This window comes from Phocoena phocoena, chromosome 16, assembly GCF_963924675.1.
Source record: "Phocoena phocoena chromosome 16, mPhoPho1.1, whole genome shotgun sequence".
Taxonomy (NCBI): domain Eukaryota; kingdom Metazoa; phylum Chordata; class Mammalia; order Artiodactyla; family Phocoenidae; genus Phocoena; species Phocoena phocoena.
Window position 1 is genome coordinate 24,442,142 of NC_089234.1, and position 26,135 is coordinate 24,468,276.

General features: G+C 40.3%; 1 protein-coding gene across 1 annotated transcript in view; it reads right to left on the reverse strand.

Annotated features, from left to right (window-relative positions):
- CFAP58 (cilia and flagella associated protein 58) overlaps positions 1-26,135 on the reverse strand; it is a 106,260-nt gene that overhangs the window by 47,342 nt on the left and 32,783 nt on the right. The window contains exons 12-15 of the mRNA XM_065893888.1: positions 21,551-21,691; positions 20,577-20,800; positions 18,006-18,117; positions 15,448-15,552 (exon numbers count right to left, since the gene is read on the reverse strand). Coding sequence (XP_065749960.1) covers positions 15,448-15,552; positions 18,006-18,117; positions 20,577-20,800; positions 21,551-21,691 — 582 coding nt within the window. The remainder of the gene's footprint in view (positions 1-15,447; positions 15,553-18,005; positions 18,118-20,576; positions 20,801-21,550; positions 21,692-26,135) is intronic.

Below are 26,135 nucleotides of genomic sequence, written 5' to 3' on the forward strand. Positions count from 1 at the left end.
AAGCCTGAAGCAAACTGGATTTGATGGCATCAATATAATGCTTAATATGCTACATATTTAGCATCTGTTCCAGAGAAGACTGTGTGTCAGGAACTCAGAAGAGGTCTCCTGGGCATATAGGCAGCTCCCGGTCTGTCTCCTACACATTAAATATACTCAGGGTAGGGAATACATATTTTTAGATGCATGAAACATGAGCCAGACTTGACACCGATCTATCAGAGCTGCTTTAAGGATAATAAAATCAGTGCTGCCATTATAAGGAGAGGGAACTTGATGACCAACTAGAGATTTCTTCCAATCTAAACGATTCTATAAATTCCCCTAAAATCATAAATAAAAAACAGATTAAGGATTCAGTAGGTGTCTGAACTACAAATACAAATTAATTTCTGCTCCAGCTGCAGTTTTTTCTCATCCTTGTGAGAAGCACCTCTAACTCTGAGATATTTCTGGGTGAAACATAGCAGCTAAAAATAGGACTCCCCCAGGTTATCGTTGGCAACTATTTTCTTCTAATTTCACAAGTAAATCTGCATCTTGAAATGAACTGAATTGAATCTTGCTGCTGTCCAGAAACATTTATCACTGGAAATCTGTTTCGTTTGGGGAGTAAGATATAATTATGCACAGATTCAATAAGAACCTAAATGTTCCACTGAGAAATTCTTTATTGAGAATGTTTTGTTTGAACTCTAAGTAATCTATTTAGTTCCATTTTCAGTTACTAGCCATATTACTGCTATCTGTTTTTGCATTAAAAATATCCTGTTTAAACACTGCTCTCACAAAAAAAAAAAACTTGAATAGTTTCTGACGCCAAAACCCCACGTTATTCTGCTTATCACTTGGTTTTGTGAAACTCTATTCAAACTGGCCCTTATAAAATAATTTTTTTAAACATTCCCTCATCTATTAGAGCTCAATAACTAGAAATCAAAAGAAAATAGTAAATAACATTTTTAAAAGGTTAATTTATCAACTTACATATTTTTGGTTCACATATTTGCTCTTATTCAATATGAAGTCAAAGACCAAAATAGAAATAAACAAGTGGATTATGGGTCATGTTTCCAAATGCATGGGGATAAATGCATATCCCTAAGGAAACGTGCTCAGTTATGACATCACAGCTGTTTCTCCTATAAAAAGAACTATGTCCTTCAGCAAACTATAATTTCCCAAATAAAGAGAATAAAAGATTAAAGAAAAGAAAAACATGTCAGCAACAAAATCCAAGGAGAGCGACCAGATGCCAAGCATATTAAAATACCATATCTGACAAAGGATTAAAAAAAGAGATCTTATACCACTCGAATGCTTAAGTGCAAAGTACTTCCCCTCAGATCCACAGAAGAAAGGAGACTGTGGTATTACTGTTGCAATAATGGCTGCATGTCTCACGATCTTAGTCCTCTTCCACATTCACTCTGGGCTTGGCCATGTTACTTGCTTTGGTCAATGGAACATTAGCAAGCATGACACAAATGGAGGCTCAAAAAGCACGTGCATGTTGGGGCTTGTCCTTTCTTGCTGCTCTTGGAAACCCTGAGACTGACATCAGGAGAATAAACCTGGGCTAGCCTAGTGGACACATGTGGTCTGTCACTCCCATCACTCCAGCCAAGTGCCAGCACTAGCACCATACATGTGAATTACACACCGTCTAAGTCAACCAGCCCCTAGCAGCCTGCCAGCTGCCTGCAGAAACACAAGTGAGTCCAGACAAGCCCAATAGAAAAACTGGCTGGCTGAGCCCAGCCTAAATGGCCAACTGATAGGATCAAAATCTAATAAATGACTTTGTTTTAAGCCACTACGTTTTGGATTGGTTTGTTATACAGCAAAAGCTATCTGATACCAATGTCATCTCAGAACCTATTTCATGAGCACACCAGTTAATGCTCCAATCACCACAGAGAGAACGTGAGAGGCTTCCCTAAGAATGTGTGGGTCTATGTAATTATTCCCAAAAGTAAGTTTGCCTATGAAATGCTGAGTTGTTATACTAAGCCATTTATAAGCTACTAGTTTGGGAATCCCTCTAAAATCTACATCCAATGGGCAATCTATGATAATAGCAGCTAACATTCATTCAGTGCAAGCATGAGGCTATGTGCTTGATACAAATGATCTTGATTAATCTACACAAAAACCTCATATGAAAGGTATTATTATAATCTGTATTTTACAAATCAAGAACTGAGGCTTAGGGAAGTAAAGTAACTTGGTTGGGGTCACACAGTATTATGAGTAACCTTGGACTCACACATCTGATTTGCTCAAGAGTCTGAGCTCTTAATCACTATGCTTTTCTATCTGATATCACCCACACCATCTGCCATGAAAGGCTTCTCTTGTCCATTGGGCTGGATAATTGTTGGGACCAAGAGATTTCATCTCTCTCTCATCCATCTCTCTCTCTCTCAAGATACAGAGGATTTAGGGTGGACGGTGGACATGGTGGATCTTGCCCTGGCCTGCTGACCTCTGACACAGAAACTGGAAGAGCAAGAGAGCTTCAGCACAGGGGCAGGAGCTATTTAACATATGACGACCTGGCCCACCAGCAATAAGTGGCCCAGGTTTCAGGCTGTGACCAATCAGATGAGCAATGACTCCCTTTCTGGTCTTGGGGGGATGAGGGTGGGGAGGGCAAGGAGTCTTGGAAGGGGCTGGAGAAATGGGTGGGAAGTTGGGCAGAAGTTCCTTTCTTCTCGTGGGTATAGAAGGTGTTCCCATGAGGAGAGGGAGGAGCCTCCGTATCTACCTCAGACTTACTGTCTGTCTGTTCTTTGATAATGAAACCTCTGGAATCAGGCCTGCTTTGCCCTGGATTTCTGACACTTTAAAATGCCTCAACCCTAACTCAATACTGGGATGAAAATAGGGGTGAAGAGAAGGAAGTCGATCAAGACAGCCCCTTTCAAAACTACTTGTTTCAAATCACATAACATGAACAAAACCCTTCCTAACCAAATCAAAGGTCTAGCCCACCAGTCAGCTGTGGGAATGCTATGGGTACCAAGGGGGAATGAGGGGGGTGGGAGGAATTGGGAGATTGGGATTGACATATATACACTATTGATACTATGTATAAAATAGATAACTGATGAGAACATACTATATAGTACAGGGAACTCTACTTAACGCACTGGGGTGACCTAAATGGGAAGGAAATCCAAAACAGAGGGGATATATGTATATGTATAGCTGATTCATCTTGCTGTACAGTAGAAACTAACACAACATTGTAAAGTAACTATACTCCAATAAAAATTAATTTAAAAAAAGAAAGGAATGCACAAAAAAATAAGAGAATGCCATTTCAAAAAATAACATCCTACATCTCCAAAGGCAAGAAAGGACAACGGAAAAAGAGAGGTCCCCAAAACTAAAAAGTAAAATTGGCTTTATGCTACACATTGTGCTCTTTCATTACAAACCAAAGAATATTTGTTTGGAAACATACAGAGTTTCCCAATCCCCAGTCGAACATTTGGGAATGACTGAGATACAATACATGGAAGGCACTTTGATAATGTGCCCATCAGACACTAATGGTTGCTGTGGTGCTCTAAGATCATGAGTGAGGTGCCACCCTCTCTAAGCGCTCACACTGAGGCTGACTAAGACAGACCAGGTGGATAGAGGTATATGGTGCCCCGCGGGCCACCCACATGGATGTGTGTGCATCTCTGTGTTGGGCCAGCATTAGCAGCTTGTTTTTTAACAACCCATCTCCAATTGCTCCTTCCATCCTCCCTGACATGGAAGAGCATGTGCAGGACAGCAGGAATCCTCTGGGATTCCTGGAAGAGGTGGCAGGGTAGCAGCAGCCCACCAGGAACATGCTGGGGAAGAAGCCACCGCCACCAGTCCCAACACATTATATATTCTCTGGTGAGGACAGCAAGGCTCTCCAGGAGGTAATCCCCCTCTCACCTCATTCTTCTTCACTTTGATTTTAGACCAGAACAAAAGCCTGCAGACGGGCTTCTAGTCAACAGCTTCAGCTTACACTGTGCCTTTCAGTCCCTCTGTCTCTCTAGGGAGGGAACATCTTCAACCACTTCAGCTCTGTTTGGGGAGCATGGTCACTTAGCTATCCTCGAACACAATGGGCAAGAATTGTGGTTGGTGTCCATCACACCACCAGCAACTGGGACATGATGTTAGAATTCACCTTCCATATCTTAAGGCAGTGCATTAATAATTTTATAATTACTTTGGAATTTGGGAGAGAAAGTGGTCATGTAAATGGGATGCTTAGTGGCTTTATGAGGAGGCACCATAGAACAGTGGTGAGAGGCTCTGTTCTGGATTTCAGTGACAAAGGTTTCAAAGAGGAGGCAGGAAACCCTTCCTATAAAAGGCCAGACAGTAAGTCCTATGGACTTTGTGGGCCACACAGTCTCTGTCACAACTACTCAACTCTGCTGTTGCAACATAAAAGGAGTCGTGTACAATAGATGAGTGGATAGGCGTGGCTGTGCACCAAGAAAGCTTGATTTGTGGACACTGAAATTTGAATTTCATATCATTTTTACATGTCACAAGATATTATTCTTTTGATTTTTTTCTAATCCCTTAAATATGTAAATACTATCCTTACTGTGGGCCATATAAAAACAGGCGGTGAGGGCTTCCCTGGTGGCGCAGTGGTTGAGAGTCCGCCTGCCGATGCAGGGGACACAGGTTCGTGCCCCGGTCCAGGAAGATCCCACATGCCGCGGAGCGGCTGGGCCCGTGAGCCATGGCTGCTGAGCCTGCGTGTCCAGAGCCTGTGCTCCACAACGGGAGTGGCCACAGCAGTGAGAGGCCCGCGTACCAAAAAAAAAAAAAAAAAAAAAAAAAAACAGGCGGTGAGCCAGGTATGGCCCACTGCAGGCCATAGCTTACTAAACCCTGGTTTATAATTGTAGCTCTGAAATTTCTTAGCCATAAAATCTTGGGCAAGTTTTGTTTCCTAGCCTCAGTTTCCTCCTCTGTAAAAATGGAAACAATAACAGCCTCAACCTCAACTGGGTTTCCTATGGATACAATGAAAGCAAAATGTTTTCGCACAGAGTTGCTGCGCGTGCTCGCAGCAGGCAGTAAGTGTGAGCTGTCACTGTCATTTTCCTCCACTCTTCAAAACGCTCCGCAGCTTCTGCCAAATGCATCCAGGCTACTATCAAACAGGATCAAGGATCCTCATGCCTCTATTAACAAAGAAACATTCCAGACTTTTCATACTAACATCAGTAGCCTTCAAGAGTTTATGGGGTCCTAAAACATGCCTCAAACCCTGGGTGCACTCATTTGTCAGTTTCCTCCCAGATCTCAGTCCTTGGAATTCAAAAGCTGAGGACCGAAGTGTCAGGTTAGTATGCTGCAACCCAGAAATACAGTCATCCCTTGGTATCCATGGGAGGTTGGTTCCAGGACCCCACACAGATACCAAAATCCACGGATGCTCAATTCCCTTATATAAAATGCCACAGTATTTGCACCTAACCTACACACATCCTTCCATATACTTTAGTCTCTAGATTACTTATAACACCTAATACAATGTGAATGCTACGTAAATAGTTGCCAGCATGTGGCAAATTCAACTTTCGCTTTTTGGAACTTTCTGGAATTTTTAAAAATATTTTTGATCTGCAGTCGGTTGAATCCATGGATATGGAACCCACAAATATGGAGGAGGAGCTATAACAATATTTTTTGAGCACTGGCCAATTCTCAAGCCCCCTGGCATCTGCTAAGTGCTCTATGCAGTTCTTTCCCTTCATCTTCACAACAACAAAAGGATGCTGACAAGACGATGAGCTCCAAGTTTCAGAGAAGGAGGCCAAAGTATAAGAAGATTAGATTACTAGGCAAGGCCATGCATGTAGTAACCAAGAATCGTGGGGTTCCTTCCTGAACCATGGCTCTTGCTTTGGAGCTAAGAAAGGGGCCTCAGTGCTTCTCTGTCTGAACCAGTATCCTGAATGCCTAGGGATTTTGTTATAATGCTGGTTATGATTTATTAAGGCCTGGGGAGGTCCTGAGATTCTGCATTTCTAAAAAGCTGTCAGGTGATGCCAATGCCACTGGTCCTAGGACCACGCTTAGAGTGATAAGGCTCTAGATGCAGTGAGAAATGAGACCTTTCCCCATTAATGACCAATGTGGTCTGCAGATGAATCAAATCAGTGACCTAGTTTTCCATGGAGCCAGACTGCCACAGTTAGACTCAAAACTCCACCAAATGCCAGACGTGTAGCCTTGGGGACAAGTCTCTAAACTTTTCTGTGCCTCATGTTTCCTGCCTGTGAAGGGAAAGATAATAGCTCTTATCTCATTGGGGTGCGACAATGATTAAATGACATAATACATACACAAAGCATTTAGAACAAGGTCTAACCCTTTGTAAACATTCAATAAATGTAAGACAACCAGAAGATCAAGAAAAATGAAGATCTTACCAAAGGATTATCTAAAAATGTGCTCTATGAGGTTTGCTCTCCCTGCACAGCTAATAATTTGCACAGATCCACCCAAACCCTCTTATCATTCAAGCCATTTTACAGTTAAGTAAACCAACTTGCATCCAGTCATAAAATTAAATTAGAGAGAAAGTTCACCTTGAAAGGGCAGGACCCAGATGCCAAGAAGCAGCAGCTTTCCATACTACTCAGCCATAAAAAGAAATGAAATTGAGTTATTTGTAGTGAGGCGGATGGACCTACAGTCTGTCATACAGAGTGAAGTCAGTCAGAAAGAGAAAAACAAATACCATATGCTAACACATATATATGGAATCTAAAAAAAAAAAAGGTTCTGAAGAACCTAGGGGCAGGACAGGAATAAAGACACAGACATAGAGAATGGACTTGAGGACATGGGGCGGGGGGGAGGGAAAGCTGGGACAAAGTGAGAGAGTGGCATTGACACATATACACTACCAAATGTAAAATAGGTAACTAGTGGGAAGCAGCCGCATAGCACAGGGAGATCAGCTCCGTGTGGGATAGGGAGGGTGGGAGGGAGACACAAGAGGGAGGGGACATGGGGATATATGTATACATATAGCTCATTCACTTTGTTATATAGCAGAAACTAACACAACATTGTAAACCACAGTAAATTCCAGGCTCCTGCAAAGTTAGAAGTTAATAACAGAAATGCAGAGGCAACAGGAACAATAATTCCCATAACGTCTCAGAGCTCAAAGACAGAACTCAAATGACTGTGGGACACGTCACTTATTGAAGGACCACCGTTCTTGCAACATTTAATCAGTCACTAAATAAATATTTGCGAGGGATGAAATAATCATTGTGATAGACATGGGAACTGCCTTTGTGAAGCTTATGGTCTAGCAGGAAAGTCACTAAGCACACAATTGCAAGTATTTCATTAATTACAAGTGTGACAGTGGTAGGAAAGCAAAGTCAAGGTATGGGAACGTGTACCAAGAAACCTAACCTAGAGACCTAAGAGGGACCCCTGAGGAGCGAGCATTTAGTCTCAGGTCTAAAGGGTGAACAGGAGTTGCCCAGGCAAAGAGCCTGTCCATCTTTACTGAGCACTTATTAATGCCTGGTCCTGTATCAGGCATTGGGGTTAGAAGGATTAATTAACAAATGCCTTTCCTCAAAGAACTCAGTCTACTGGGGGCAAATAAACTTCCATTACATCTGCTGCTGGGAAATAATAGGGGCTCTTCAGCACCATGTAACAGATTAAACAATCATTTAAAAAATGTTCTGATACTAAGAATTCCACCAAAAATCTTCCTAATTGCAAAATGTTCTGTTGTGAGTTTAAAGAACTTCTCTAATAATTTAATAAAACAGATGAAATTGAGAAACTGTCAAACCCCGTGGAGCACCCGGTGTTTCACCAAGATACCAAGGCTTGCTTGTCAGCAGATGCGCAAGCTCTGGAAGAAAACTCACAGCAGACCCAGGGCAGCCCAACCACCCAAAAGAGAGGTGAAATGAGAAACTGGACAAAGGGGAGTGAAGCAGGATATTAAACTTTGGAGACCTGGAAAAAAATGCTTTTTGGTTAATAATATTAACAATCATCACCATAATGTTAATGATAACTAAACACTCTGGTCAACCTGTATGTGCACCTCCACTCAATTCTGTGGGTGGGTACTTATTGTCCCAGTTTATGGATGAGAAAACTAGGGATTAGAATAAACAAGAAATTTCTGTTTATGGCATTATGGCATACTAAATAACCTGAAAACTAAAGTCCACAAAGCATTAGACTTGCTCAACAAAACAACACATTCTTTTAATAACAAAATGGAGTTTGCAAGTAGTTTGATCCTCAAATATCAAAATCAAAGGGTGAACTGCGTATTAGAGCAGTAAATAGGAACTGCAGCTCTCCCTTGGGGGCTGACTGGGACAAATGGCTGGACTCGCTGAACAAGGAGCTTGGAGTTTAACGGCCATAAGAGGATAAAAGATGAGGTACTGAGCCTGCGTGAAGTGGGTAGATAGTACTGAGACGCCTCCACATAGAGTTAGGAACTTAAAAGAGTTACAGCCTCAGTGTAAAGAGACAACAAAGAGAAATTCACCCACTGGGACAGGAAGACCACAAGGAAATCCAACTATCTCTCCTGGGTACTGCATGGGGAAAAAAATGCCTACCCTGAGAATTTGTATCCATGGGTCTTCTATCATAAGAGTTTAGAGTTCTAATATACATCAACCAGGTAGTCTAGAAAGCCCCAAAATGAGAATTTAACATAAAAAATTATCCTAAGCAAGTGATATGTCTTACAGCATCCAACAGAAACAAATGAAAGGACATACCCTTAACCTGGACCATTTCCAAGTTCCATAAATAAAGCCTTTCTGAAAATGAGTTCATAATCCAAAATCCAACACAAATGGAAAAAGTCCACCATGAATGAAAGTCAGCAGTCACAGTAAACAATAGGAAAGACCTCCAAGACCTTCAAATAATAGAACAATCAGATAAAGACTCTAAAATAAATGTTTCCATTAATTGAAGACATAAAGAAAGGAATAAAAACATAAAAGATCAAGATACTATCAACAAAGACCAGTCATATGTGAAAAAGAATCTCTAGAAAATAAAAATTAAATTATTGAAAATAAAATCTCGATGGATTGGCTATTAGCAGATAAGCACACCTCAAGAGAGACTTAGTGAACAAGAAGATAAAGCTGAGAAAATGTAACACAATAAATAAAGAGAAGAAAAATATCAAAGAGGTCAGTAGACAAGAAAAAAAGAATGGGAAGAAGTCCAACATACATCTAATAAGAGTTCCAGAAGGAGTGAAAATAGAAAGATAAAGGAGAGATTATTCAAAGACACAGTGTTAAAAAAAGAGACAAAAGGCCCAAAACGCAGTCACTTGTGTTAAGCCCACATCAACAAACTGAGACTTAATGCCTAACCCAATTGCAATTTCAGCCTTTCCGAGAAATGTAATCTCAACTGGTCAGTCTGAAATTACCCAGTCAGCACTGGTCATTCCTGGTCAGTGAGGAAATCTGCCTGACAGACCCCTGCTGTACCCCAAAGGAAGGTGACCTTGCCTGAGACAACTCACTCTTTGCTAGTAACTTCCTGGTCCTGCCCCCTTCTGCCTATAAAAGTTTTCCATTTTGTACAGCTCTTTAGAGTTCCTTTCTAATTGCTAGATGGAATGTTGCCCAATTCATGAATTGTTGGAAAAATCCAATAATATCTTTAAAATTTACTCAGTTGAATTTTATTTTTTAACAACAGGAATCCTCAGATTCAGGAAACACAATGAGTCCTAAGCATAGTAATTATTGTGCTGAAATTCCAGAACATGAAGGACAAAGAGAAACTCTAACAATCAAACAAAGAAAGGGCAGGATACTTAAAAAGGAGCAATAATAATTAGACTGACAGCAGACTCCTCAATAACATCATTAAAAGCTAACACAGAGGACTAACATCTTCAAAGTACAAGTAGAAAACGGTTCCAACTTAACCATTTACAAGTAAGGCCAAAATAAATACATTTTCAGACAAGCAAAAGACAGTGTTAGTCATTGAAAAATTTGTCATTTTAAGAACTATGAAAGGATGCACTTCAAGAAGAAGGAAATGGAACCTAGAGGTAAGAAACTGGAGAGGTGAAGAAACAGAAAACAAAAGAACTGGTAAATATTCTGGTGAATCTGAATAAATAATTCATAGACTCTATAAAATACTGATGATGATGACTAATACTGGGAAGACTGTAGGAGGTAATTGGAGTTAAAACATTCCAAGTCCCTGCACTGTTTGTAAGAAGGATAAGGATATTGATCAACTTTACATTTGTTTAGACTTGATGTCAACTATGCATGTTAAACTTTTAAGGAAATCAGAGAGAGACAGAATTACACTGAGCGGTGGTACTATTCAGCAAAAATAAATAAATACACCAGGAAAAGGAGAATAGGGAGCAATGAGGAGAGAGAAGTGAGTGGTGGAGGGAAAAAGAGGGAATAAAGAAAACTCAGTCCAACAGAAAGCAGGAACACACTATTTTTGAGCATTAAAAAAAAAAAATCAGGGTAAATAATAGAAAATAAGAAGTAGAAATAACCCTAAAATTATCAATAAATATAAATAGACTAAACACACAAGTCAAAAAACAAAGATATCAGATTAGGTTTGTTTTTTTATTACAAGAGACTCACGGAAATATAAGGACACCAAAAGTTTAAAAGTACAGAAAAATGATGCAAAAAAAACTGGTAAAGCTATATTAATATCACACAATTTTACAAGTAAAAGCATTAAGGATTAAGGAGGGTTCTTGCATAATATTAAAGGAACAATTCAACAGGAAGAAGTATTAACTATAACCTTTTCCTCACCTTGTGAACATAATCTAAAATGTACTTAAGGCCAAAAACTACAAGGAAAAATAGACAAATCTCCAAACTTTTTTTCTGTAATTAGGTAGACAAAAAAATTAGGAAAGGTATAGATTTAGACAATGCAATTAACAAGGTTGGTCTGACGAACATCATATAGACTCCCGAATCTTTAACATTTGGAGAATACATATCTTTTTCAAGCACCTAGGCATTGGTTATAAAAACTGACTATCAGCAGAAGCAAGAAGAACTACAATTCTGCAGCCTGTGGAACAAAAACCGCATTCACAGAAAGACAGACAAGATGAAAAGGCAGAGGGCTATGTGCCAGATGAAGGAACAAGATAAAACCCCAGAAAAACAACTAAATGAAGTGGAGATAGGCAACCTTCCAGAAAAAGAATTCAGAATAATGATAGTGAAGATGATCCAGGACCTCGAAAAATGAATGGAGGCAAAGATCGAGAAGATGCAAGAAAGGTTTAACAAAGATCTAGAAGAATTAAAGAACAAACAAACAGAGATGAACAACACAATAACTGAAATGAAAAATACACTAGAAGGAATCAGTAGCAGAATAAGTAAGGCAGAAGAAAGGATAAGTGACCCAGAAGACAGAATGGTGGAATTCACTGCTGCGGAACAGAATAAAGAAAAAAGAATGAAAAGAAATGAAGACAGCCTAAGAGACCTCTGGGACAACATTAAACACAACAACATTCACATGATACAGGTCCCAGAAGGAGAAGAGAGAGAGAAAGGACCGGAGAAAATATTTGAAGAGATTATAGTCAAAAACTTCCCTAACATAGGAAAGGAAATAGCCACCCAAGTCCAGGAAGCTCAGAGAGTCCCATACAGGATAAACCCAAGGAGAAACACACAGAGACACACAGTAATCAAATTGGCAAAAATCAAAGACAAAGAAAAATTATGGAAAGCAGCAAGGGAAAAACGAAAAATAACATACAAGGGAACTCCCATAAGGTTAACAGCTGATTTCTCAGCAAAACTCTACAAGCCAGAAGGGAGTGGCATGATATACTTAAAGTGATGAAAGGGAAGAACCTACAACCAAGATTACTCTACCCGGCAAGGATCTCATTCAGACTCGATGGAGAAATCAAAAGCTTTACAGACAAGCAAAAGCTAAGAGAATTCAGCACCACCAAACCAGCTCTACAACAAATGCTAAAGGAGCTTCTCTAAGTGGGAAACACAAGAGAAGACAAGGACCTACAAAAACAAACCCAAAACAATTAAGAAAATGGTCATAGGAATATACATATAGATAATTACCTTAAATGTGAATGAATTAAATGCTCCAACCAAAAGACACAGGCTTGCTGAATGGATACAAAAACAAGACCCACATGTGTGCTGTCTACAAGAGACCCACGTCAGACCTAGGGACACATTCAGACTGAAAGTGAGGGGATGGAAAAAGATAGTCCATGCAAATGTAAGTCAAAAGATACCTGGAGTAGCAATACTCTTATCAGATAAAATAGACTTTAAAATAAAGAATGTTACAAGAGACAAGGAAGGACACTACATAATGATCAAGGGATCAATCCAAGAAGAAGATATAACAATTATAAATATATATGCATCCAACATAGGAGCACCTCAATACATAAGGCAACTGCTAACAGCTATAAAAGAGGAAATCCACAGTAACACAATAATACTGGGGGACCTTAACACCTCTCTTACACCAATGGACAGATCTTCCAAACAGAAAATTAATAAAGAAACACAAGCTTTAAATGACACAATAGACCAAATAGAGTTTATTGATATTTATAGGACATTCCATCCAAAAACAGCAGATTACACTTTCTTCTCAAGTGCGCACGGAACATTCTCCAGGATAAGTCACATCTTGGGTCACAAATCAAGCCTCAGTAAATTTAAGAAAACTGAAATCATATCAAGCATCTTTTCTGACCACAGTGTTATGAGATTAGAAATCAATTACAGGGAAAAAAACGTAAAAAACACTAACACATGGAAGCTAAACAATATATTACTAAATAACCAAGAGATCACTGAAGAAATCAAAGAGGAAATCAAAAAATACCTAGAGACAAATGACAATGAAAACGCCACAATCCAAAACCTATGGGATGCAGCAAAAGCAGTTCTAAGAGGGGAGTTTAGAGCTATACAAGCCTACCTCAGGAAACAAGAAAAATCTCCAACAATCTAACCTTAAACCTAAAGGAACTAGAGAAAGAACAAAAAACAGAATCCAAAGTTAGCAGAAGGAAAGAAATCATAAATATCAGAGCAGAAATAAATGAAATAGAAACAAAGAAAACAATAGCAAACATCAATAAAACTAAAAGCTGGTTAAAAAATAAATAAATAAAACTGACTATTTAGCTGGTCACAAAACAAGTCTCAATGAATTCCAAAGAATCAGTATAATACAGATCACAATGCAAAAAGTGAGAAATCAATAACTAAAAGATAACTTAAATAACTATATTTTAGAAATTTAAATTTGTACTTTTAATTATCATAGGAGAAACAGTGGATATTTTTTAAGACTTACTCTCAAAATAGAAATAATTTTGAAAATAGAAAATATTTAGGACTAGATGAAAATGAAGATACCACGTTTCAAAACCTGCAGGAAGAAATGAAAGTTTTTCAAGGACATTTTGTACCTGTAAATGCTTAGTTATATTAGCAAAGTAGGCTGAACATTAATGAGCTGAGCACCAACCTTAACCAGGTAGAAAAAGAACAGAATGAACCCAATGTATGGTTAATATTATGGGCTTTGGAATTAGAAATAATAAGAATAATTGGTCATTTATTTGCCAAGCATAATGCTAAGCTCTTTCAATCCTCCTTTCAACATGCCTTTTATTTTTAACATTTTGCCAATTTTATTTCATCGATCCTCCATCTCCATAACCATGTGTCTCCGATCCCTTCCCCCTTTCTTCATTTCTTTGCTGGAAAATTCTAAAATAAACCCCAGACTATGTATCATTTCATTTGTAAATACTTCAATACATCTCTCTTATAAAAAGGCTTTTTTTTTTTTTTTACAAAACATAACCATAACACTCCTACTACACCTTATATAATCAACACTAATTTCTTAATGTCATCCAACACACATCCCATGTTCAGATTTCACTGACTGTAGAGAAAACAATGAACAGAGACACAGACCTTCCATGAGGCCAGCCACACGGAGGGCCCAGGCAAAAGAGGGAGCTACTGTTGTTGGTACATGATAAACGGTGACCGAGGACATTGAGGTGTCATGCTTTCCCCGTGTGGGGATTGAACGAGAGTGATGAAACCTGAGACTATGACTGAGGGCAGCTAAAATGAAGGGGGATACATGAATTCTTTTGGCACAATTACGTGCTAGTTTCTGTGCTGCCTGTAGAGTGAAGCCATGCTCTTCCTTTCACTGAATTACGCAGTTTCGTAGGGAGCTACTGAAGTTAAATGGTTACACTACTGGGGACAAGTAGCCTTATATTCTAGAATTCTCTACCTAGTGCTGGTTAATTTTATTACCCAGGAGAATCACAGGCTTTCCCCACACTAGAGTGCCCTCAGAAATCAGGGATATGGGCCAGGAGCAAAGTATAGGAGCTCTCTCCCCACATCTGGGGAGTTAGGACCCAGGCAGCCCAGGAGCATCTATGTGAGTGCACGAAATAGGACAATGTATGATGTCAAAGATGGAGATCCTGAGCCATTAGTCTTGCACACTCTTAATGTCCCAACAACATCCCTTTTCATAGGTTCTATATTGTCCCATAATACAGATCAAGAACCTCAGGTGCAGAGAAGTTAACCTCACACAGCTACAGATTGGCAGAGGCACGATTCCAACCCAGGCCACCTAACACCAGAGTTTATATTCTTTATCCACACCAAACTCCTGAGGTTCATCTTCCTCATCCGCTGATTGGGGATGACAACCCCCAACCCCAGAACTGTGAAGAGGAATTGAGATGAGGAGATAAAGACACCAGCACAGTATCTGGCACGATGATGCTAATGGTGATGAAGGAAATGATGGTGGTGACAACTGGCACTTGCAAAGATACAGGCCCACAAGGCTGCTACCATTGTTAATTGCTCCAGAATAACTTACTGCATAAAATCCTCAAAAAGATACCTTTCCTTCCATTTCACTCTCACAAACCTTCAAGAGGACATTTGCGCTCTATGTGAAAGCTAGTTTTCAAAGTCAAAATCATGGCATTTCACATTATATGAAGATATGAAGAAAAGTATTTAAAAGAATCTAACGAATAAAACTGACGAGCAGCGGGGAGCTCACATTACCCAACGCAGTAAATGTAGCCTTGAACTTAATTTTCTAGAATTCTTGAAATATCAGTGATGGCAGCATAAAAGACCAACAAACAATCAGGTTGTTTGTTCTCTGTGTGTGACTCCCTGTTGCCATCTACAGTTAAAATTGGGGCATGCAACACTGCCAAATAACTAATTCTGAAAACATTGTCCTGGAGATGATGGTGCTAAGAAAATATACTTGTTCAATGAGTACAGACAATGGAAATGCTACCTGAAGGAGCAGCTCTTTTTCAACCACCTCTTCTGTCTTGCTGATGAGACGCTTCTGCAGGGTATGAATTTTCTGTATCAGCTCAAAGGTACTGGGGTCACTGGCCTACTCAAGGGGAGCAAAATAAAGTAGCTGAAATTATCAGTTTCAAAGCACTGAGGTCCCTATGTAAAATAATTATTGTTCTGTTAAAATCTATTGCAAAGATGTAGACCCAATACAGAAAGAATTAGAACCAAAAAAATAAAAATAAAAAGTACAACAGGGGCTTCCCTGGTGGCGCAGTGGTTGAGAGTCCGCCTGCCGATGCAGGGGACATGGGTTCGTGCCTCGGTCCAGGAGGATCCCACGTGCCACGGAGGGGCTGGGCCCGTGAGCCATGGCCGCTGAGCCTGCGCGTCCGGAGCCTGTGCTCCGCAACGGGAGAGGCCACAGCGGTGAGAGGCCCGCGTACCGCAAAAAAAAAAAAAAAAAAAAAGTACAACAGATGAGACACTCATCAAAACAGACTGATGTTTGGCTCTAGTTAGCCAATAAATGGAAAGTGAGTATGTTTATTCCACCAGGGGAAATAATAACAACAGCGGCAATAACGGTAGCTCCTGGGCCAGATACCTGGTTCTCTGCCGCCATCTGGACACTATGCTAAGTGTTTTTCATACATTATCAAATTTTAGTCACATGACAGCCCTACTAGACAGTATTATCTTCCCCTTTTACAGGTAAGGCAACTGAGGCTCAGAGGAGGTCATTTACACACACCGATAAAGGTCAGAGCTGGATTCAAGCCCAGATATGCCTGGCTCCAAAGCCTGGGCTTCTTAATTACTATGCTCTGAGGTTTTCCCTACCATCATTTCTGTTTCCATAGGAATGAGACAGGGTTCCCTAATTCATTCGGTTTCAGGATTCTCCTTTCATAATTGTCAACAAGAAGATTCATTACAGCCTATGATGGGGAAAGTTTCTAGGATGTGGACATCTGCTAATAATTGGCAGCAGAACAGGACCATGGCATTTAGCTCTCAAACGGCATTATCAATCCGTAAGGCTCTGATGCGCCTTCAGTAGCTATCTGTGTACAATGCAAACAAGATCTACAGCTACATATTGATAATTTGTCCTCTAGACGTTGAACCAAAGCTTTACTTTCAACTGTACTGACATTCTGAATTAATCTAGCAGCTAAATATTTTCAACTACCTCCCAGAGTCTCTATTTTCTAATTTTTTTAATAGACATTGACATGGAATTGGAAACTTTAAAGATCTGCTTGAAAACACATGGAATAAACTAATGTGACAGTAACTGAATTAAAAATATTCAGCTCCTTAGAAAAAGTATAGATACATGTATATGTACAACTGAATCACTTTGCTGTACACCTGAAACTAACACAACGTTGTTAATCAACTGGACTCCAATTAAAAAAAAAAAGTTGTTCAACAACCAAAGCTACCGCAAAAATAAATAAATTAATTTAATTTAATTAAATTTTCAGCTCCACTTCCCCAAACGCATCCATGTTATTGTTATTTAGTAAGCTACTCCACTCTTGGCATTTGAAGAGGAATAAATGAGGGTCCAAAAGAGGTGGGGGGAGATATTCCATTGACTATGACTTTGCTTAAGAAATACTAAGCAGTGCCAACCGATATCCATATTTTGGAAGTAGGTTTGGCACACATTCACTTGGCAAGACTGGATGTCGTTAAAACTCAGGCCTCACGTTTACATAACAATTTATAATGCGTTATCCTTAATGCTTTCTTCATTTAAAGGAAAAAGTGAAAATAGAAAACGAAAACCTACTTGGCTGTTTTCCCCCTTGCCCTGCTCTTTCTTATATCCCATACTTCTATTCTCCCAACACCCTAATTGTTCACTTAGTCAAAGCCCCTTCTGGCACCCACATTGCTGGGTACAACTAAAGGAGATGGGCATTTTTTTCTTGAATAAGCAGAGCTTGTCTGTTACTGTTATCTGCTGGTGGAAATGTCTATCAGGAGGTCATAAAATAAAATATGAGGTTTATTATCCGTCACCTACCAATGGGGCTTTGGCTGTGTTCCCAGATCCTAAAAGAAGGAGTTTGACTAACACAATGCTAGTTCTTTGAAAAGAGGGCAAGTTCACAAAAGCCCTATTTTCTTTGGGAAATAAAAGGGTGCAAGGGCCAATTGAAAGATGGCGAAGACGCTGGTAGCCAGCGCAGCTGAAGGCAATTAGCCATCCAAGACAAACAGGTAGCCGCAAAATTGCTGGTTGACCAAAAACTGCTTAAACAACAACAAAAAATAATAACAATCAATGTCAACTGGTGAGGCCAGTTCACAGCTTTCACTGGGTCTTCTTTAGGCAGAAAGGATTTTGTCCAAGACTTTTAAAAGCAAAACCCAAATCTGGAACAATCCAATTTACATTTGATCTAGCCTTGGATTTTAGGTGACAATGGCATAGCATTAAATAAAAACATGCTTCTTATTGTGCTTTAGGTAAGAAGACAAGCAGGTTAGAAGGAGGTTTGGGGGTGGGAGGAAGGCTCCCCCGAATGTTACCTCGAGCTTTCTCCATCTGTGCACATTCATGGGGTTCTCCAGTTCCTCCTCCAGGGCTCGGCATCTTGTCCTCTCCTTCAGGAATTCCCTTTGCGTGTGAAAAAGCTCCTGCCTGAATAAGACAAAGTTTCTTTTGCAAAGAAGTTCTGCACCCATTTGAATATCCTTTATGTGCCCACTACATCTTATACAAAAAGCTGGGATCAGAGAGACTTCAGGACCACTGAGACTAGCCTCTTAATCAGCGCAAGACACAGATGATGTCAATTCCTGCAGAGTGCAGACTTCAGCTTTAGCTTTACAAAAAAACAGTACCAGAGCTTCAGAATTATGATTCTGGATACCCAAGGAATTTTAGAAGTATATGGAAAGAAGAGGGAGGAGGTAAATTATGAGGATTTCAATATATTGTTCAGTGTGTCTAAATGTCTCCTACAGTAGCAGAAGAAAACAAGCCACATTCCACCATGAGGTATGGCATCTGAATGCAAGAGATTGAGGCTCAGGTGAGAACCTGACATCAATTAGGGCAGTGCATCACCACCCTGATGGCATACTGGAATCACCTGGGGAACTTGGGGAACCTGGGGAACAACATATCTTTGCCTGGACCCAACCCCCAAAGGGATTCTGCTTTAATGGGTCTAGCATGCAGCTCGGGTTTCATAGATTTTTTAAGTCCTGCTGGTAATTCTAATGTGCAGCCAGCATTGAAAAACACCAAATTAGAAGTGATCTTTTCTCTCATGTTCCACAACTACACAGATGGCTGAAAAAGTCCCGAAGAACTAGCTCTGGCTCAAACATACTTCTAAAATCTGTAGGAATCCCCAGTTAATAGGTAACGTGCTACAGCCATCCACAGTATCCAGTGAGCTGGCTGCCACCCTATTGAAAGAGAAGCTCTGCTGGGAGGTGGAGAAGAGGCAAGCACTCGCGTTGACACGGGCAAGAGGATATAATTATCTGTCCTCATCTGCTGAGTGTGAGCAGATTACTAATACTAAGCCATCTCTTTTACTTAATTGCTTCATTTAAACCAATAACACAACTTCCCCTCATTAGCAAGACAAACCATTAGAAGTAACTGCATAATGTTCACTCAACAGGGAGCTCAAGCTGCTTAGAATTAAAACCATATTTTTGACACTACGATTTTCTAGAGTGTCATCAGCAGCAAAGGGCAAGACTATTAGCTACTATTATTGATGACTTCTTTTGTACCAGACTCTGTGCTCGGCATATTACGGTCCTTTTCGTGTTTAATTTTAACTGCAAGCCTTAAGCTCAGATAAGTGATTTGCCCAAGGTCACACAGCTTGTAGGTGACAAGTCTGAGATTGGAATTCATGCCTGCTTGCCTCCAATATTTTTATTGTCTTCCTATTATAAAGAAAGGTAAAATCTATTATCAACAAACCAGCAATGTTGACTGAGAATGGGTAGAATTTGGTCCTTTGCGTATATAATAAAAATAACACATGGCTGGCAAGTTTAGTGATGGTCCTGGAGATCATTCGATAGCTACTTAGAATGAACCCATTTGTCTCCAAAATGTCAATGGTAGCATCTCTGGATAGTAAACTTATGAGAGATTTTCTAATCACGTCTTCATAATTTTTCTGCATGCCCCATGTTTTCTACAATGTATCTGTACTACTTTCATCGTCTGAAATATGAGCAACTCTTTAAAAGAAAAAATAGAGTATTGATCTGTCCAAGATGGTGGCAACTTCCCTTGCTCTTCCTGACCATATTCACTGCATTTAAATATCAAAACTATCTAATTCAATTAATTTAAGAAGTAGATCCAAACTGTGTCCTTGTCCCAAGGTGGCCAAGGATACTGTTCATCTACAAGTCTGTGGAGAATAAGATAGCTACTGTGAAAACACCAGACCTATTATGTGGTTTCCTGCAATTGCCTATATGAAATATGGTGATGTTTTCCCAAAGGGAAAGTAGATCTTGTGTAATGTAAGATTTAAAGCAAAGAGAAGGCACACTAAGCTCAAATGAAAGCCGCAGATGATAAAGCAAGAGTGAGATGCAAAATCTGGCCGCCTTCTAAGGAAACAGTTTTCAAACAGTGTAAAATTAAATTTTTCCCCTCTTTTCATTCTGCATGTTATTCCAAGAAAAAGACGTGCAGACGTTACCAGGATTCAATTTAAATATTGATGCTCCATTTCTTGCATACTGCCTTATTAAAGAAATTCTAAAAAGCTCACTGGGGGAATTTTTTTCTGAGTTGTAACTAGTTTGTGGTTATGATTTGACTTGAAATTTCTTTTTCTAAATCCAGAATAAAGTTTTCAAAAAATCCTTTTGCACTTGCTCATGTTCCCCTGAAAGGAAACCAGTTCATTTTTTGTGACATAGAATGGGCACGATATAGATTCTGGATTATGGAAAAGTTGTTCTCATTATCTGCTAATCATTTCAACATTAAAAAAATTACTTTATGCAACTTGATAAAGACCTTCAATGACCAACAGGAGGAACACAAGGTCATTTCAGGAGCTCCCCACAGAGTGCTGTGTGCTCAGCTCCCAGGGGGTCTTCTATTACCTGAGTTCGTCAACATTAGCCACACTCCTGGCAAGAATCCCCTTTTCCCAGCGAAGCTTCTTGATCTCAAGTTTGAGGATTCTCATGTCCTCCAACCTCTGGTTGTACTGGCTCTCGCCTTTATTCAGCACGGACTGCTGGATCTTGATCTTCTCGTAGAGCAAAGCCAACTCATCATTGCGCCGGACTAGCTGTGACCCAAGGATATCTCTCTCGCTGATGACCTAGAAAGGTAGGGAAGGGCACGGCCACCAGGGGACAAAAAGTCCCACGTTTCATCATGGCAGCAGCATTCAGTCTGTCAATGAACACCCATCCAATGGCCACATGTGCTAGGCACCCAGTGGGTGAGGCCCTGGAAATAGCCTGCTAGACAACCAACACTGGACTCCTCCCATGAGAGTTGGCAGCCTTGTTGGAAAGGGTACAACAAATAATCCATAATAATAATAATACAATAATCCTTGGCCCATGCCTGTTTGCTTGGTTGGTTTTCTCCAACACATTTTAAGTGTTTAAATTTGAATGCCTCTAGGGTGAGCTAACTCTTGCCAAGTTCTACTATTCCTTACTGTCTTGCATTAGCCAATGTCTCTTTTTCTTAACCTGCCAGATCTCTGAAAGCATTTAAGTTTCTAACCCCCAAATTATGTAATTATTCACTGTAATTACACACGGGCAATTATATTATGCTGGAATGTAAGCTCCCTGAGGACAGGGACCTTATTTTCTTGTTGGTCAGTGTATTCCCCAGAGCCTAGAGGAGTGGCTGACACACAGTAAGTGCTCATAAATAGGAGCTGAATAAATGAATGAATATTTCATAATTAATCAACAGAAGGTGGGCCTCTGGGGCTGTTCTTCTGAGAGACTGAAGGGAAGAGCTTGGAAAAGAATGAGGCTTTGTGAAGAGTTGCATCAATCAGTTGTGTCTGCTGATAAGGTCTGCAGGTCTGGTGAGGAGATGTTCTTACCTGGTCTAACTCCTTCTTCTGTCTCAGCCTCTCCCCATCAGCCTCGGCAATGATTCGCAGGAGTTTTCTCTCTTCGGCTTCCTGCTTTTCAATGAAGTGTTTGGTCTCCAATGCTTGTTGTCTCAGCTTCTGCAGCTCAGCCTGACAAAGAGTGAAAGACCAATTTCGCTCTGTAACAGCACAAACCAGGACGGCAGGGCCCAGATTTAGATGGACAGTGTGCTTCTTATACTTCCCTGTGATGTTTCATTTAGCATGGTTTGATCATCCTCACAAGCAAAGCAAGCTTCATACACACACACACACACACACACACACAGCCTGTAAAGAAACAACAGTGCACATTAAGGTGATCATGTTTTATTCTATGAGTTGTGCCCTTGAGGGATTTCCATCATTTTTCTATATAAGTATAGCAGGGACCTCATTGGTATTCAGCAGCAGTTCTCTTACCAGCTAAACATGGGGAAAATTCACAAATAGTACAGAGAAGGATGTGGGGAGCAGCATGGTGGGGGGTTGGGTGAGGGCAGCTCTGTATGTACCAGCTCCTATAACAGTCCTAACACCACCAGCATATCAACTGCAGAGATAAAGCCTATTACAAGCAACACTTAAATTAATAAAGATAGCAACCAAGGGTCTATCATATAAAACATCTTGATGGAACAGAAGAGAGGTTATAGTATAAAAAGATATATAGATCCTACTCTTAAGACGATTACAGTCTAGATGAGAAGATAAGATATATAAGTATTATGCAAATATTAACAAGTCCAGGCAATAATGTTCCAGGATCTTTATTATCACACAGACAGTGAATTGATGCTACAGGAGGTCAGAGGACTGCAGTTGTTAGCAAGACTTCCTGGGAGAACTCAGATCTTGAGGCTCCTGAGGCTACATGGAAATCCTAAGAGTGATGGGGAAAGCATGCTATGAACTGGTAATTTTCAGAAGGAAAATTCCCCTCATCAAAGGACACATTTGCTTCAAGTCCACAAGTATATTTGTGGCTTACAATATCCCTGGCCTGATATTAGGTATTTTGCCTCAGTACTCTTATCCCCATTTCACAAATGCAATTACAGAGACAAAGAAAAGCAAATCAACTTGACCAAGGTCACACAGCTAATAAGTAGCAGAGTTGAAATTCCATCCTAGATCTTTTGATTCAAAGCTTTTGCCCCCTTTGCTATCACCACACAATAGTTCCAAGTCAAATACAGAAAATGAGTAAGACGTGAGGGATTCACCACCCATCGAAGATGACAAATATAACCAACTACACTACGGTGTGGAAATGCTCTCTACTGTGTGAAGAAGGACATGGGAGAACAGGAAAGAGGTCATATTTCTTCCTGGGGTTTAGAGGGAAAAATCAGTCAGGGTTTTCACAGTTGACAGTTATTTCTAAAATGGAGAGGTATGTGCTGGGGAGAGAGCAGTCAATGGTCAGGCTTGTGTGAACAAAGGCAGGTAAACTATAAAGTACCTGGTGTGTTGACCGGACAGCAGAGCATCCAATGTGGCTGAGTTAGAGTATTAGGGAGGAAATAGCAGGAGGTAAGGCTGGTAAAACAGCTGAGCCAACCTGAGAAGGGCCCTGCATGCCATGTACTGTGGACAGTATGCAATGGGGAGCCACAAAGTTAATCATATTAAAGGAAAGAAGAATAAGTCTTCAAGAGCTTCCAAGCCCATACAGGAAGGACAGGTGGTATCACAACCAGGTCAACACAAGAAGGAAAAATGAAAGAATTCTGCTTTCACCCATGCCTGAAATCACAAGGGAGATGACAAGACAATATTAAGGCTCCAACTTTTCGGACTTCCCTGGTGGTCCAGTGGCTAAGACTCCACGCTCCCAATGCAAGGGATCTGGGCTCAATCCCTGGTCTAGGAACTGGATCCCACATGCCGCAACTAAGAGTTTGCATGCTGCAACTAAAGATCTCACATGCCATAACTAAAAGATCCCATGTGCCGCAACTAAGACCTGGCACAGCCAAATAGATAAATATTTAAAAAAAAAAAGGCTCCAACTTTTCAATGGCCTGCAGGTCAACAAGTGAAAATGAAAAAGTAATAATTTTCTCCTTCAAGAAAGTATTGGGTCCCCCACCTCCATCCACCCAGAAATGTCATTGGGATGATAGAACACCGAATATTTGCCAAGTGAGTGCCTGCGAACCAACCCAACTCTAGTTGCAGCCTGCCTCTAATCCATGAAGACCAAGAGTCATTAATTCCATAGCTCAGACTTATGCAAACAGTACAAGATACTATGCACCTAGCAAAAGACCTGTAATGTCACAAACTAAATGCAGCTAGCTACTATAAAACCCAGAGTTTCCTTTATGACGTTTTGTTTGTTCATTCATGAAATATATTTTGGTCCAGGGATAAGCAAAAGGAGATACTTAGTGAGAAAAGATCTGGTCTAGTATTTACCACTTTGGGGGATTGCCTGTTAGGAAAGAGAGTGAAGAACCAGCCTTTCTACTTCTATAATCATCTAAGGTGACAGGAAAGACAGCAATAAAATACCCGTTTGGCTCATGCTTTCTTTAATAAAACTTTTATTTTCCCAGATGTGTGACATTCACTTCCCTGTTCCTAAGTGCCGAGAGCTGATCAGAATCCATCAGCAGAACAAAATGAAATGGCTGTTATATTAAAATGCAATCAATGGTGTGTAAAAGTATCTGTCTGAAATGTAAAACCATTCATGTGTTTGGCATTGCTGGGTGTTTTTTTTCATAATATATCAAAATTCTGAGTGGTCTCCTTATGTCATAAATTTATGGGCTGTAAACAAGATGTGCCATTAGACGTTGGCAGCAAATGTTAACATCAACAAAATACCTTAGGTCTAATGCATTTAGCAGCTGTAAATCTGAGCTGTCTCATCCAGGAAAGATGGTAAGAACTACTGTGCACACAAAAGCTCATCAAGTAATGTTCTAGGTGGGACCCAAGGTATGAAGTTGTAATACAATGGCAGGACACACTCTTTCGTCACTGCCTCTACAATTTTACAGTTTTGTGACAGGTGTTGACAGAATATATATCATCCAATCTTGCTGCAGGCATAAGTCATATCTCAAGAATCATACTTGAGGGAGTTTCACCCATTCATACAGGATCCCAACATTCACTGGGTTTCACAGAAACCATCTGTTTATTTCTAGCAGAACAAATAGGACCACCTAAAGTCTTCTGGCCATGAGAATAAGTAGGCTTTCTCTCTGTCTCCCCCACTCTCCTCCGACAGTTCCCATCCGTGTCACTCTAGAGAGTCAACTAAGTACAAGGATATGGTGCCCTGAAGCCAGTTGCTAATGTGATGCTGAGCTCTGGACATAGAGAATTTGCTGCTGAATTATTCACCAAGAGTCAAAGTGCTGTCAGATTGATGTGGGATGATTGGGAGGTGACAAACAGAATCAAGAGCTTGTTAGGACTGGAAGGCAGACACTCCACATGAGACGGCCCCTTTAGTGCTGATGAAACAAGACGGGGACACAATGGACAGATGAACGCAGATGCAGCAACATCTACAAAGATCTACTGACATTCTGTCATAACCATCATGTGCCGACAATGTCTAGAATCCTGAGGAGTCAGGAGAGCCTGGTAGCAACTGAAAAGGAAAAAGGAACATGGAAGAAGCAAGACTTTTCTTTTGAGGGGGATGAATGAGGATGGGGATGACCTATTACAGACGATTGTTTGTCTGTCGAGTTGGAGAAGCAGTAAATTGGGTTGTCCTGTCAAAAGGCATCTCATGGTCTACCAAACAGGCTAGGGCTTGCCCTTCCAGGAGGGCTTATGTAGCCACATAGCTCTGTAGAACTCATAATAATAAACTACATGTCTCTCATGGAGCAGAGTTACTAGAAAATCTGCCCTCCCCTCCAGGGTTTTGGTTCGCGAACCTCAGATGCATGAAATCCAGAGACCTCTGTAAACGTGATTCATCTTTCAGGCTAAAAAAGTCAAGAGGCTAAATGAAACTCAACATTCAAGCTGTCACATTTTTCAAAAGAATGTCAAATGGGCTTAAGGATAGGCCAAAATTATCCAGTCAAAGCACCACTGCAAGTTCCCCTTGGATAACCTCAAATAATAAATCAAGGAGGCAGCCTTTTTCTGTTCCTAATTCTTGCCTTAATGGGAAAACCTGAGGAAAAGGCATCCTAGTTTCACAGCAAGTCCAAAGCAACCATCTTCCTATAATCGATGACCCAAAGCTATCCAGACCTAGGATTCCTCATTTAGAGCAGACTCTCTAGAGCAGAAGCCCTTTAATCATCTCTCTTATTCACAAGCTGCCAACTCTGCTGGCCCAGGACCAAAAAGCAGGACCCTATTATCCTTTATTTTATTATGATGCTTCTTTGGAGCTATGTGTGTAGATGTCTAATGAAGGAGGGTGTAATTGAAACCAATATTAACCAAAGTCAAACTAAGGAATCAGGAGTAATTGCTTTTTTGCATAGGACATTACTTATTCTAAAGCAGGATTTTGTCTACCTTGGACCCCATTATGCAGCAATAGTTAATCTTTTGAGAAGAGCAT